General features: G+C 29.5%; 3 protein-coding genes across 3 annotated transcripts; 1 reads left to right on the forward strand and 2 right to left on the reverse strand.

Moving 5' to 3' along the window:
* Positions 1-4,988: 4,988 nt before the first annotated feature.
* LOC116404738 lies at positions 4,989-6,336 on the reverse strand. The gene is made up of 4 exons (XM_031888100.1): positions 5,997-6,336; positions 5,546-5,686; positions 5,374-5,444; positions 4,989-5,256 (listed from the first exon to the last, which is right to left on the reverse strand). Exons 1-4 carry the CDS (start codon positions 6,334-6,336, stop codon positions 5,059-5,061), a joined length of 750 nt encoding a protein of 249 aa, XP_031743960.1. The 3' UTR covers positions 4,989-5,058.
* A 1,632-nt stretch (positions 6,337-7,968) lies between these two features.
* On the reverse strand, positions 7,969-9,378 carry LOC116404777. Its single transcript, XM_031888225.1, has 4 exons — positions 9,025-9,378; positions 8,531-8,680; positions 8,359-8,429; positions 7,969-8,252 (listed from the first exon to the last, which is right to left on the reverse strand). The coding sequence occupies exons 1-4, from the start codon at positions 9,362-9,364 to the stop codon at positions 8,052-8,054; spliced, it is 762 nt and encodes a 253-aa protein (XP_031744085.1). The 5' UTR covers positions 9,365-9,378; the 3' UTR covers positions 7,969-8,051.
* Positions 9,379-13,233: 3,855 nt separating this feature from the next.
* Positions 13,234-14,328, forward strand: LOC116404769. Its single transcript, XM_031888191.1, has 4 exons — positions 13,234-13,596; positions 13,691-13,840; positions 13,940-14,010; positions 14,095-14,328. The coding sequence occupies exons 1-4, from the start codon at positions 13,266-13,268 to the stop codon at positions 14,323-14,325; spliced, it is 783 nt and encodes a 260-aa protein (XP_031744051.1). The 5' UTR covers positions 13,234-13,265; the 3' UTR covers positions 14,326-14,328.
* Positions 14,329-15,207: the final 879 nt, after the last annotated feature.

Below are 15,207 nucleotides of genomic sequence, written 5' to 3' on the forward strand. Positions count from 1 at the left end.
TCCTTTTGGTAATTAGTACTATTGTCTGTGATCTCTAATTAATTATTAGTCTTTTGGGTTTTCTTTCTTTTCTTTCTTTCTTGCAATTAACTTTTGTTTAATTATGATTCACTTTTATTTTAGGCGATGATCGATTTGAAGCTTACTTGCCTTTATTGCTTTCTTATCAAGAATTTGACGTTGGAGTTATTAACTATGGATGCTTTGTCTCAATTGAAGCACAGAATTTCAAACATTGCTTATTGATGCTTGATAATAATACTCATGGTAACATTATTCCTTTATTATAACAAATGCTCTTATTTCAAATCATAATTCATTTCAAAAGAATTCCTTTGTAGTTACCGTAACCATGTTTAAACTTTCTTGTTTTCTTGAATATAATTGAAATGATTATTATGTTCTAAATATAAACTCCTTGCTATCTATTTTTATGTAGTTAGGGTTTCTGTTACCAATTCAGAACTAATATTGGGTTCAGGGACCCAATTCATAATTCTTCTCCAACAGGTATTATATTCTATATTCATTATCTTTTTGGTCTCATTTTCCATATATTGTAAAATAAAACCTAAAACTATTTGAACTATCAATGTATGTACATAAACATTTTTATTGAAATTAAAGTTTATATGTATCTAAAACTCTAATCACTAAGTATTAATTACTGAGATCATAAAACGAATAAGTTGTTTGTATTAATGTTGTGTACTACAGAGGAAAGAATACATAACTGGAGGTCTTGCAGCAAGAGAAGCAAGTCGTCTTGATATCATTATCAATCCAATTGCACCTTTCTTTAGTTTGTTAAATAACCCAAAAGCAAAAAGGGTATGGTTATTCAAAGCAAATAATAATGATCAACATTCTATTATCATTGTCCCTATTGATTTGTATGCTCAATATTTGGTCTATTTCTAATTGAACCAAATTTAATAAGGTCTTTTTTTCCCCTCTTTACTTTCTTTTAATTTGGATATGATTTTTCACTATCTTTTCTAATTGTCTCAATGAAATTTAATGAGCTCATGAACATTATTGATTGGGAAATGTACTTAACAATATTGAATAATGACTCTATAATATTTTGACTTTTTAGAATTTGTTTCAAGTCATTATTTCATATCATACTAAATTTTGTTAATGAGATAGATTATTATATGATTGTCATTTTTTTAATAAAAATTTTGTGATTTTTTTTACAATTTTTTTAAGATCATCTTCAATTTTTTTTGGTAATGATTTCGAAATTTTATTATTGTTTTTTCTATTTTAATTTTTTTTTATTAAAAACAAAATCCAACATATATATTGACTAGTTTTGGTTGTTCTGTTTTTCATAATTATAAAAACAAGTTTTTAAAAAAAGTGAACTTTTTTTAAAAAAATATATTTTGGGTCAGTAAATGCATTCGAGCATCTCTATTAGGAGTTACCAAACAAAACAATATAGGAGAAACGAGGAAATAACGACCATCCAAAACACCAAGGGCTAGAGACAAGCCTAAAGCAAGAACAATAAAATTAGAGGATAGTTGCAAATTTAGCAATTAAATTCAAATTAATTAAGTATATAGCACAATTTTAAAAAATTTACAAATATAGCAAAATTTGTCAAATTCTATCAATGATATAAGTCTATCACTCATAGACCATGTTGCAAATATTGGTCTATCACTGATATACCATATGAAGTCTATCATCGATACAAGTCTATCAGCGATACAAGTCTATCAGTGATAGTTTTGCTATATTTGTAATTTTTTAAAATGTTGCTATATCTTTAATTATTATTGCTAAAATAGTTATCCATTGCAATTTCCCTAAAATTAGAAACCACTAAGATAATTAATGTGATAAATTAAGCTAGGGCTATAATTAAAAAATAAAGGGAATCTTCGAGGCCAAAATTGAGATAGAGAGCACATATGCAATGTCTTCCAAAAGGTTTATGGTTAGTTATTCCTAAAATTGCCTCTAATTATAATTACTTTATATAATTCAAAATTTATTTTTATACCTAGAAAAACGTGTTTAAAGAGTGAATGATTTTATTTCGAGGGAGTAAAGATTGTGTTTCAAAGTATAACTTAAAACCACGACTAAATGATTCTAATTAACCCTTTTCAAAATTACTTCGACCATGAACTTTAAAACAGTACTTCCATGCGTATATATCTTTTTTCGGAAAAGGATATAAGGGATTAGTAAGTCCACCCAAACATTACTACTAGATGGACATTTCCTTAGCACTCTCATCATCCTCGCTTCATTAATATATGAAAAAAGTACATGATTAGAAGCAAGGGAGTTAGACCAACAATATAACAAAAGGGGTAGAGGAAAGCCACAAACAAATACAAGCTTAGCTCTATAATAAATATATATATTTTGTGTTTAGACACATTGTTTCCTCTAAAAGAATAAATCTCCATACATTTTAAACCATAGTTCTAATAACTACAATTGTATACATGAATGTACGTACGTACATTGAGGATCAACTCTTTTAAGCAAAGAAATTAAAAGTAAAGATGGGTCAAGAATTGCATAGGGAGAGAAGGTTAAAAGATGTCATGTTTTTGTCTCATTCAATTCCGGAAACTCATCATAAGTATAACATCGATGCTGACTGGAGCTGAGAGTATAATTTCTGATTTAACTGTCTCATGATAGAACCATACTCTGTCTACCAAAGTTGCCAACTCGCAAAAAAATGATGTGGGTCGAAACTTTACTGAGTATTCAGTTCTTTCATCATCATTAACACCACTAATTAAGCATTCATTGTTCTCTACATTAAAAGTTATCGGCCCTTTGAATTCACTTGAGAATGTCACTTGTGAATTAGTCAACACAACATTAACTGTGAAACAAGCAACAAGCAATTTAATTAGTTTATGTAAGAGATCCAACTTCAATTAATGAGAGAAGGAAAGAAGAGATGAGTTGTGGTAATATTACCTTTGTCAATATTCATGAACTCTATCGCAATTCGTTTCAACTGTTCTGAATTAATTGAGACAAATTTTTTAAGTGTAACATCACCCAAATTCCCTATATATTCTGTATTTGACACCCATAGTATACGAGTGGAGCGCGCAACTATTACAATACCAACAAATCAATATGTCAAGTTATAAGGTGATGCCAATGTTTGTTAAAGATCAACAAACAGTACATGATTCCAAGTCAAATTCTAAACTAAATTAAATAAAACAAATGGTTTATTAAGTTTTAAAAACTAGAAACGGTAACCGAACAAGAACCCAAGAAATAATAACATGCAGAAACTTCATTCATCCAAGAAATATAAAGATGAATTATTATTAGAAGAAAAGAAAATGATGAAGAAGAAATTAAATAGTTACCAGTATCATCATGAAATGTAAGGGCTGCTAATGGTGGATAACGACGACAATCAAGATTGAAGTCCATTGAAGAAGAAGTAAGTAATGTATCTCTGAGATGATCGCGAAATTCCCAAAGATGAATTCTCAAAAACCTTGAAAATATTGGAGGTTGGTAATAGAGCAAAAATGGAGGTTTAATATGTAGTACTACGAAGAGATGACGGGAGACCACTACTAAGTCGAAACCAGAACTGTAAAATTCCACGTTGCCTCTTTCTTCACCAATTATAGTGAGTAAATGGAATGCTCTGGTAAAACGAAGGAGGTGTTCAACCCTGAAGATCCTCACTGGAACCATATTCCTTTGATTTGAGTGTTAACACTCTTTCTCCTATTTCTAATGTATGTGGGTGGGTTATACCTATTTTGGTTGAAGGTTGATAAAAGTCTCTATACATTATATATATATTTTTTGGATTTGTTATTTTCATAAATAATTTTGCACTTTTTCTATACTTACAATCTTTTTTAAGTTTTGTAGAAAAAAGAAAAGAAAGAAATACCGAACGCAAGGAAAAAGTCTTTGTTGCGTGATCGGTTTTTGGTTCTCGTTATTCATTATATCATATATATTATAGACCTTGCTTTACTAACCCTAATTAGGTTATGCAATTAGTCAAAACCTCGTCAAGTGTGTCAAAGGTTTAGAGTACCAAAAGTTGCAAAAAATAATAAAAAAAATTATGGTACGAAAGTTCATGTAACAATATTTTCTAAATTGCAAAATAGTCATTTGATATCACTAATTAATTATTCTTTTGTACAATTTTATGTTAGTCATTCTTAGGTAAAGAAGTCCATGATTTGATTTATTTTTCTCATTTTAAACTTTAATCTAAACCAAAATATTATCATTTAAAAATATTAATATAATATAAGAAAAATAATCTTTTTTTCTCTCTTTAAATTAAGTTATTAACTTCTAAAATATTCTTGTGATAATTAATTTGTTCATCTTTAATTGTTCTTAGTAATTATGAAAATAAGTTTTTTGAAAAAGTGAAATTAGTTATGGAACACAATGTTTTTTTTAATTAATTTTTTTAAAAGAAAACAAATCGATTAACAATAATAGGCCTTTAACTTTTTTTTCCTAATTAGGTTTTTGAAACTAAGCTTATGGCATGTTTAGTTTTCCTAATTAGGTTTTCGAAACGGCATGTTTAGGAGTGATCCTCGTGATTAAAATTACTTTTGTTATTTTTAAAATAACTTAAAAATATTTTTTATAATTCAAAATTTAATTTTATAGATAAAAAAAAATGTGTTTAAAGAGTAAGTGATTTTAAAAATAAATAAAAAAAACACTTTTTATAATTCAAAATTTATTTTTATAGATAGGAAAATGTGTTTAAAGAGTAAATGATTTTATTTGAAGGGAGTAAGATTACTGTGTTTCAAAGTAATAATTTAAAACCATGACTAAATGATTCTAACCTTTTTCAAAATACTTCCAACATGAACTTTAAAACAGCAGTTCCACTTATATGTGTCTTAGTTTTTATGTTATCAACTTTCTACAGTTATATTCATGATCAATCTTTTTAAGCAAAATAAATTAAAAGTAAAGAGGGATCAAGAATTATATAGCACAGATATCGCATATCAAATAGAATTGGAATAATTTTTCCATGATTTGTCTCATTTAATCCAGTAAAGTGATAGTAAGTCGAGATTCAAAGCCAATTGGAGCTGACATTACAACATTGGTTTTAGAAGTCTCATGAAACCATACCCTTTCTATCCATGATGCCAAATCGCTGAAAAATTTGGTGGGTCGCAATTTCATTGAGTATTCAAATCTTTCCCCAACGGCAACACCACCAATTATGCATTCGTTGTCCTGCAAAGTCGTAAGCGTAGATCAATTGATGTAAACTTGTAAAGACTCGATCCCCTCCGTCACACATATAATAATAACAATGTTTTTTTTTTATGATCAAAGGACACATCAATATACCTTTACATTCAAAGTTATCCCTCCCAATTCACTTGAGAACAACACTTGTGAATTAGTCAAAACAACACCAACTGTGAAACAAATTAAACAACAAAGCAATTTAGTTTACCATGTAAGAGCTTCAATTGATAAGAGAAGAAAGAAGAGATGAGTTATGGTAATATATTATTACCTTTGTCAAAACTTATAAACTCCATTACAATTCGCATGAGTTGCTCTGAATCAATTGAGAAAAATCTTGTACTTGTAACCTCGCCAACATTCCCTACATCTTCTGAATTTGACACCTTTGCTATACGAGTCAAGTGCGCATCTATTACAATACAAACAAATCAATAGGTCAAGTTGCATAAGATTTTGTTTTTAGTTTATATAGTTCTTGAAATAATTTATTTATGTTCGTTGTGGAGATGCCATTATTTGTTAAAGATCAACCAAGACATGATTCCAAGTCAAATTCTAAACTAAGTTAAATAAAACAAAGGTATCTTCTAGCACTATATTAATAAAAGAACAATCAAGATAAAAAATGGCAAGTTCACAAGATTAGTAGAGTGATCATTTAGGTAAAAGAAGTCCATGATTACAAAAAGAAAAGACGAACATGAAGAAGTAGTAGTTACCAGAATCATCATTTTGAAATATAAGGATTGCTAATGGTGGTTGACGATGATCAAGATGGAAGTCCATCCAAGAAGAATGACATATTTTATTGCTGAGAAGATTGTAAAGTTCCTTAAGATGAATCTTGAAATACCTTGAAGAATTATGAGGTTGGCAATAATGGAGTAAAAGTGGAGGTCTGATATGTAGTACTACATGGAGATTCTGGGAGACCACTACCAACTTTAAATCAAAATCGTAAAATTCCAAGAGGGCTGTTTCTTCACCAATTGTAGTGAGTAAATGGAATGCTCTCATAAAACGAAGGAGGCCGCCATGTTCAAGCCTGAAGATCCTCATTGTAACCATACTATTCCTTTCAGTTTTCAACTTAATTAATAATACTCTTTTGATCAACCACTGATCCCTCTACTTATAATGGTCGGTTATATCCATCTATCTTTGATACTATCATTTTGATGGAAGTTGATAAAAGTCTACCGATATATTGTTACTTCCGTAAATAGTTTTACATTTTTCCCATGTGAGAATTTCTCGTCCTTTTAAAGTTTAGTAGGAAAAAGAAAAGAAAGAAAAAACAATGCAAGGAAGAAGCTTCGTAGTGACTTGCATCTTTTTATTGTTTTCGTTATTATTATACTATATATATTATGGACCTTTTTTTTACTAACTCGATTTTAGAAGTTGAAACCGGATTCATTAAAAGGGTGCAACATGAGGATTTTTCGAATGATCATCCAACTTAGTAGTTGCGGAGTTTTGATTAGATCCGGTGCATTAATGCTAGTATGATCGCACCTGCCACGACCCCAATTAGGTTATGCAATTAGCCCAAACAAGATTTTTTAAAAATATATATGTATATATGTTTATTTCCTTAACCCTAATTCCCATGTATATAAATATATATTCCATTTTCCTTTTCCTTCTTAAATTCATTGTTTTCCAAAAAATTAGTTCAGAATCTCTCGAAAGATTCTTGTAACTTACTTGGGCAGTGATGTAGCCTGAGTATAGTAGCTCTTAACTTTAGCGCTTTTGAGGGTTTAACTATGTCGCGGTCTCCTCTCTAGTTCGTTTTGTAATCGATTTGCATATTAATAAATTTTGATGTTGGGTTGTCTCAATCGGAACCAACTAATTGCAACTCTAAACAGATGGGTTAATAAACACGTCCTTAACTATTTTCTTTTTTTCGTAAACTAAGGTGTCATTCGATAATCATTCAGTTTCCAAAACTAAGCTAACTATGACATGTTTAGGAGTGATTTTCAATGATTAAAATTACTTTTATTTTCAATCATATGAAGTCTATCAGCAATACAAGTCTATCAGTGATAGTTTTGCTATATTTGCAATTTTTTTAAAATGTTGCTATATCCTTAATCAATATTGCTAAAATAGTCCTCAATTGCAATTTCCCTTTATAAAATAACTTAAAAAACACTTTTTATAATTCAAAATTATTATTATAGATAGAAAAATGTGTTTAAAGAGTAAATGATTTTATTTCAGGAGAGTAAGATTGTGTTTCAAAGTAATTTAAAACCATGACTAAATGTGATTCTAACCTTTTTTAAAATTCTTCAAAACTCATATGTATCTTAGTTTTTGTTATCCACTTTCTACAGTTATTATTGCTCTGAGAAAAAGGTGTATTTTTGCTTTTAGAATTAGTTTAATTAGTAATTTAAGTAATTATTTTAACCAAGGGTAATGGTTATCAAATTTAAAAAACAAGCATAAATGGTTATCAAAAGAATGTAAATATGAAAATGTCAATTAACATAAATTGTTAATTTATTGATTGAATGTTTTCTCAAAATAAATATATACATCATTTTATCAATATTTTCATCACATAAAGTTAAGATCTTAACACTTAATTCCATCAACACATCTTAACAGTACACAAATTGTATAGACATGCATGTACATACATTCATGATCAATCTTTTTAAGCAAAATAAATTAAAAGTAAAGAGAGATCAAGAATTATATTGAACAGATATCGCATATCAAACAGAATTGGAATAATTTTTCCATGATTTGTCTCATTCCAGTAAAGTGATAGTAAGTCGAGATTCAAAGCCAATTGGAGCTGACATTACAATATTGGTTTTAGTTGTCTCATGATGAAACCATACCCTTTCTATCCATGATGCCAAATCGTTAAAAAATTTGGTGGGTCGCAACTTTACTGAGTATTCAATTCTTTCCTCAACATCAACACCACCAATTATGCATTCGTTGTCCTGCAACGTCGTAAGCGTAGATTAATTGACGTGAATTTGTAAAAACTCGATCCCCTCCACCACACATATAATAATAATAATAATGTTTTTTTGATGATCAACATACCTTTACACTAAAAGTTATCTCTCCGGATTCACTTGAGAACATCACTTGTGAATTAGTCAAAACAACACCAACTGTGAAACAAATTAAACAACAAACCAATTTAGTTTATCCTGTAAGAGCTTCAATTGATAAGAGAAGAAAGAAGAGATGAGTTATGGTAATATATTATTACCTTTGTCAAAACTTATAAACTCTCTTACAATTCGCTTGAATTGGTTTGAATCAAGTGAGACAAATTTTGTACTTGTAACCTCGCTAAAATCCTCTTTATCTTCTGCTTTTGTTACCTTTACTATACTAGTCAAGCTTAAGGGCGCATCCCCTCCATTACAGTACCAAGAAATCAATATGTCAAATTGTATAAGATTTTATTTAGTTTATGTAGTTCTTGAAATAGTTTATTTATGTTCGTTGAATTATACGGAGATGCCATTAGTTATTTGTTAAAGATCAAGAAAGACATGATTCCAAGTCAAAATCTAAACTAAGTTAAATGAAACAAATGACGTTTTTTAGCACTTCGTTAATAAAAGAACAATCAAGATCAAAATGGCAAGTTCACAAGATTAGTAGAAATTAAGTTAAAGGATCGAATATAATCCATACGTAGAAACTTCATTCATTGATTATTTGAAGAAAAAACGAAAATGAAGAAGAAGTAGTTACCAGATTCGTCATTTTGAAATGTAAGGGTTGCTAATGGTTGTAGACCACGATCAAGATTGAAGTCCATCCAAGAAGAATGACATATTTTATCGCTTAGAAGATTGTAAAGTTCCTTAAGATGAATTTTGAAATACCTTGAAAAAGTTTGAGGTGTGCAATAATGGAGTAAAAGTGGAGGTCTGATATGTAGTATTACATGGAGATCATGGGAGACCACTACCAACTTTAAATCACAATCGTAAAATTCCAAAAGGGCTGTTTCTTCACCAATTGTAGTGAGTAAATGGAATGCTCTCATAAAACGAAGGAGGCCGCCATGTTCAAACCTGAAGATCCTCATTATTCCTTTCAGTTTCCAACTTAATAACACTGCTGAACATTTGTGATATCACTCATCAGTCTATTTATAATGGGCAGTCATATCCATCTATTATTGATACTATCGTTTCGTTGGAGGTTAATAAAAGTCTATCGATATATATTATTTTCGTCACATCTGTGAACAATTTTACATTTTTTCTATTTGTGAGAATTTCTAACTTTTTAAAGTTTCATAGGAAAAAGAAAAAAACAAGGTTAGGAAAATGCTTCGTATTGAAACCTTTCTTGCATCCCCTTTTTTTTGGTTCTTGTTATAATTATATCATATGTATTATGAACCTTTTTACTAACCCTACTGTTCGAGCTTTTTTTTTTAAGTTGAAACCAGATTCATTAAAATTGGGTGCAACAGAAGGCCTTTTCAAGTGGTCGTTCAATTTAGTAGTTACGAAGTTGTGATAGGATCCGGTGCATTAATGTTGGTACAATCGCACTCGCTACTGTCGATGTTTTATTTTTTTTAAGAGGAAACTAGGTGATGGAGCATAGCTTCACCACCAAATATTATTAAACATTGAAGAAGTTACATATGGAGGGGTAGAGAGAGCCCCAAGAACCAAACAACCTAATTGAGAAAAGCTCCCAAGTTTAAAGAAATAGTACGCATTTGGGAGAAGTTCTTGAAGCAAGGATGCTTACTTGACCACATACAAATGCTTTCCCAAGTGCTTAGTAAGCTAAAAATTGTGTCATTGAAAATTGTTTTATTTCTTTCTGTCCGAATGACCTCTGCCAGCCATCACGTTGAATTTGATGACTAAAAGTAATTTAAAACCATGACTACATGTGATTCTAACCTTTTTCAAAATCACTTCAAACATCAGCTTTAAAACAACACTTCCACTCATATGTATTTTAGTTTTTGTTATCCACTTTCTACTGTTATTATTATTTTGAGAAAATGGTGTATTTTTGCTTTTAGAATTAGTTTAATTAGTAATTTAAGTAATTATTTTAACCAAGGATAAATAATAATGGTTATCAAATTTAAAAAACGAGCATAAAATTATTATCATGCTCATGTACGTCTCAAATGCTTATCAAAAGAATGTAAATATAAAGATGTCAATTAACATAAATTGTTAATTTATTGATTGAATGTTTTTTCAAAATAAATATATACATCATTTTATCAATATTTCCATCACATAAAATTAAGATCTTGAACACTTAATTCCATCAACACATCTTAACAGTACACAATTGTTGTATAGACATGCATGTACATACATTCATGATCAATCTTTTTAGCAAAATAAATTAAAAGTAAAGAGAGATCAAGAATTATATTGCACAGATATCGCATATCAAACAGAATTGGAATAATTTTTCCATGTTTTGTCTCATTTAATTCAGTAAAGTGATAATAAATTGAGATTCAAAGCCAATTGGAGTTGAGATTACAATATTGGTTTTAAGTGTCTCATGATAAAACCATACCCTTTCTACCAATGATGTCAGATCGTTAAAGAATTTGGTGGGACGCAACTTTACTGAGTATTCAATTCTTGTCCCAGCATCAACACCACCAATTATGCATTCGTTGTCCTGCAACGTTGTAAGCGTAGATCAATTTACGTGAACTTATAAAGATTTGATCCACTCCACTACACATGTAATAATAATAATATTTTTTTTATGATCAATATACCTTTACATTAAAAGTTATCTCTTGGGATTCACTTGAGAACATCACTTGTGAATTAGTCAAAACAACACCAACTGTGAAACAAATTAAACAACAAACCAATTTAGTTTATGATGTAAGAGCTTCAATTGATAAGAGAAGAAAGAAGAGATGAGTTATGGTAATATATTACCTTTGTCAAAATTTATAAACTCCATTACAATTCGCTTGAATTGGTTTGAATCAATTGAGACAAATTTTGTACTTGTAACATCGCTAAACTCCCACCCTAAAGCTTCTAAATCTGATACATTTATTATACGACTCAAGCGCGCATCTATTCCAATACCAAGAAATTAATAAGTCAAATTGCATAAGATTTTGTTAGTTTATATAGTTCTTGAAATAATTTATTTATGTCCGTTGAATTATGTGGAGATGCCATTATTTGTTAAAGATCAACAAAGACATGATTTCAAGTCAAATTCTAAACTAAGTTAAATAAAACAAAACGGCGTTTTTTAGCACTGTATTAATAAAAGAGCAATCAAATTCAAAATGGCAAGTTCACAAGATTAATTAGTAGATATTAGGTTAAAGGATCGAATATAATCTATAGGTAGAAACTTTTCATTCATTTATTATAAAAAGAAAAGACGAAAATGAAGAAGTAGTACTTACCAGAATCATGATTATCAAATGTAAGGGTTACTGATTGTGGTTGACGAGGATCAAGATTGAAGTCCACCCAAGAAGAATGACATATTTTATTGCTGAGAAGATTGTAAAGTTCCTTAAGATGAATTTTGAAATACCTTAAAGAATGAGGAGGTTGGTAATAATGGAGTAAAAGTGGAGGTTTGATATGTAGTATTATATGGAGATCAGGGGAGACCACTACCAACTTTAAATCAAAATCGTTAAATTCCAAGAGGGCTCTTTCTTCACCAATCGTAGTGAGCAAATGGAATGCTCTCATAAAACGAAGGAGGCCGCCATGTTCAAGCCTGAAGATCCTCATTATTCCTTTCAGTTTTCAACTTAATAACTCTCTTCTGATCATTTTTTATCACTATCAGCCAATTTATAATGGTCGGTTATATCTATCTATCATCCATACTATCATTTTAATGGAGGTTGATAAGAGTGTATATATTGTTTTTGTTAATTTCGTCCTAAATAATTTTACATTTTTTCTATGTGTAAGAATTTTTCATCTTTTTAAAGTTTCGTAGAAAAAAGATAAGAAAGAAAAAAACAATGTTAGGAAAAAAGCTTCGTATTGAAAGCTTGCTTGCATCTATTTTGGTTCTTGTTATTATTATATCATATGTGTTATAGACTTTTTTTACTAACTCGATTTTAGAAGTGAAACTTGATTCATTAAAAGGGTGTAACACGAGAACTTTTCGAGTGGTCATCCAACTTAGTAGTTGCAGAGTTTTGATAGGATTTGATGCATTATTTCTTGTATGATCGCACCTGCTACTCCTGGAGTTAAGTTATGCAATTAGCCAAAACAAGGTTTTTTAAATTAAGGCTCAAGATGACATTCTTTCTTTTTGCAAGTTTAACTCGTCTTATCTTTCTTTATTTAATAAAGTAACTTATCGGATGAACGAATCAGACAGACTTTCCCTAAATAAAGGGGTTAGCCCTCAATCATTCTTTGACCCTTGAATGTACAGAGAATAGTAATTCTTTTTCTTTCCCGACCTTCCCTTAGAGATAGGAGTTCTTGGGGTATACAATGGAGGTAGCTCATGGCCTCCGAACGATACCTTCCCCTAAGCAAGAAAAACAGAAAGATTGACATCTCAATTGCATCGCAATATTATTTGTGCCTTATCAATTCACGCATATTTGATCGTGCCTCCTACGCGGTTTCGCAATATTCTTTGTACATTTGGACCCCTTATAATAGAAAGCTCCAAATGAGTTGAGGGATTGATGGAATTCAGTCGGGAGGAGTCCAATTATTTCCATGTATATTAATGTATATTCCTTTTTCCTTTGTTTCTTTCTTAAAATCATTATTTTACAAGAAATTAGTTCAAAATTTCAAAATCTCCCAAATTATTCCATTAAATTATATCCAAATTATTCCATTTGTTAGATTTAGAGTGAACACAACCATGGCTTCCACTATAAAAAGGGCCAAACCCTAAAGAACGTCTTTCATAACTTCAAGATCATAGAAATTGTAATAATATTGAGGAGATCAAAAGGCCAAATGGAACTCAGGCTTGAGAACATCCATAGTTTTTCAAAAGCACTTCTCCCACTCGAGCGATTCCATGATGTAGCAGATTTAAAATGCTCACCCAAAATGTTCTCCTTAATAATCTCTCGCCATTTCCCTCTTATCATTACATCTCTTCAACTTCTTCCTCCTTACTTCACAAATTTTTTTTGTCAAAACCAAATTTTCCAATACCAAATCCCCATCAAATCTTTTTACAATATCATGAACACTATGAAACAAAGATTTTATTCTTCAATGATACTCTTTCTTCATCACCAACAACCCCTCAATCAAATCTTCCTTCAGTTTCGCAATCCAAGTAAGTCTATACACACACTCAAAGACTTTCATTATTCAAGAATTTGTTTCATTTCTTGCAATCAAGTTTCGAGTTTGCATTTAAATTTCCTTAGGGGTGGTTGATGATCAAGATGTACTTTTTCATGGATTTCCATTGTCACCTTCAAGAGAGGAAGATGTAGGGGAAATTGATTATGGAATCTTTTTCTCAATTGACTCACTTGTGCTTAGATTCATTGCAACAGAGTTAGATGATTACGATGGTAATTAATTAATTTTAGAAAAAACAATCTTTTCTTTTCTCTCTTTAATTAAGTCGTTATTAACTTCTAAAATATATTCTCTTGTGGTAATTAATTTAGCATTGGTTACTCTAACGAATTCAGAAGTCAAATTCAGTGTTAATGATAAGGAGATAAGTCTTTACAAAGAGGTATATATATAATACAATTTAATTGAATTCTTTTTGCAATAATTATTTAAGTATTTTATAATAATGTGTGTGTGTTGTGTGTAGGTAGATGAATGTATAATTGGAGGGGTTGCAGATGAAGAAGAAAGTCGATTCTTTGTGTACCTAAATCCCAAAATACTTTTTAGAGATTTGGCAAATAAATCAGAAAGGATATGGATGTTCAAGTCTCCTAATTCCTATAGTATAATTGTTGCTCCTATTGGATTGTATGCCCAATTTTGTGTCTATTTTCCCCAACTAGAGGAAAAATCCAAGAGGCAAAGGATATGTTGATCATTTTTTTGATATTGTTGTTTTTTTTTTTCTCATAATAATAAAATTCAAAATATCAACTATTAACTATTTTGATCATTGTTAATCTCATAATTTGAATTTTGTCAATAATGTTCTCTATCAATAAACAAATATATTAACTATAGTGATTGGACATGAGAATCAATGAAGTATATATGAAAAGTAAGCTTTTGCTAATTAGGGTAAAAAGATAATAATAACTAATAGAAAAGGAAAAATTGCAATTTAATTCTTTTCTAGTTCAATGAGAATGGAAGAGGAAAGTATTAAGTGGATTGTGGGTGTGTTTTGTTTAACTTTTGGTAGTGTTTAATTTTAAAAATAAATTATTTAGGACAAGTTTTTGAAAGATTTTCAAAGTTTATTGTATAAAATTCTCATTTACTTTTGGATAACCTAATTTTCTTATATAGTGAATGTAAAGTTAATAAGTATAAAGTTTAATTTTGAGGCTGAAATTAGGGTTTAAACGTTTGGTACACCTAAAAATAAAGTTATATATATATATATAATGTCAAAACTAAATACATAAAATTCTAATATTTCACCATTTATGTATTAAAATTGTATTTGGGGAATGGTTTTGAAGTATTTTTATTATTTACAACGATGGATACCAAAATATTATTTTAGTCCAATTCTCCAATTTTAGTACATATTACATTCAATAAATCTTATAATTACTCTTTTAAAAGTTGATTTCTATTGAAATTAGATAAATAATAATAATAATAATAATAATAAATAGATTGATATTTTTATTTTAAGTCCTCTTTTTACTTCCTCATGATTGAAAAGAAGAAAGGGAAGCAAATATTGAGAGGGGAAAGCTCCCAACAATGGTCATCCCTAAATTCAAAA

This window comes from Cucumis sativus, chromosome 6, assembly GCF_000004075.3.
Source record: "Cucumis sativus cultivar 9930 chromosome 6, Cucumber_9930_V3, whole genome shotgun sequence".
NCBI classification, from domain to species: Eukaryota; Viridiplantae; Streptophyta; class Magnoliopsida; order Cucurbitales; family Cucurbitaceae; genus Cucumis; species Cucumis sativus.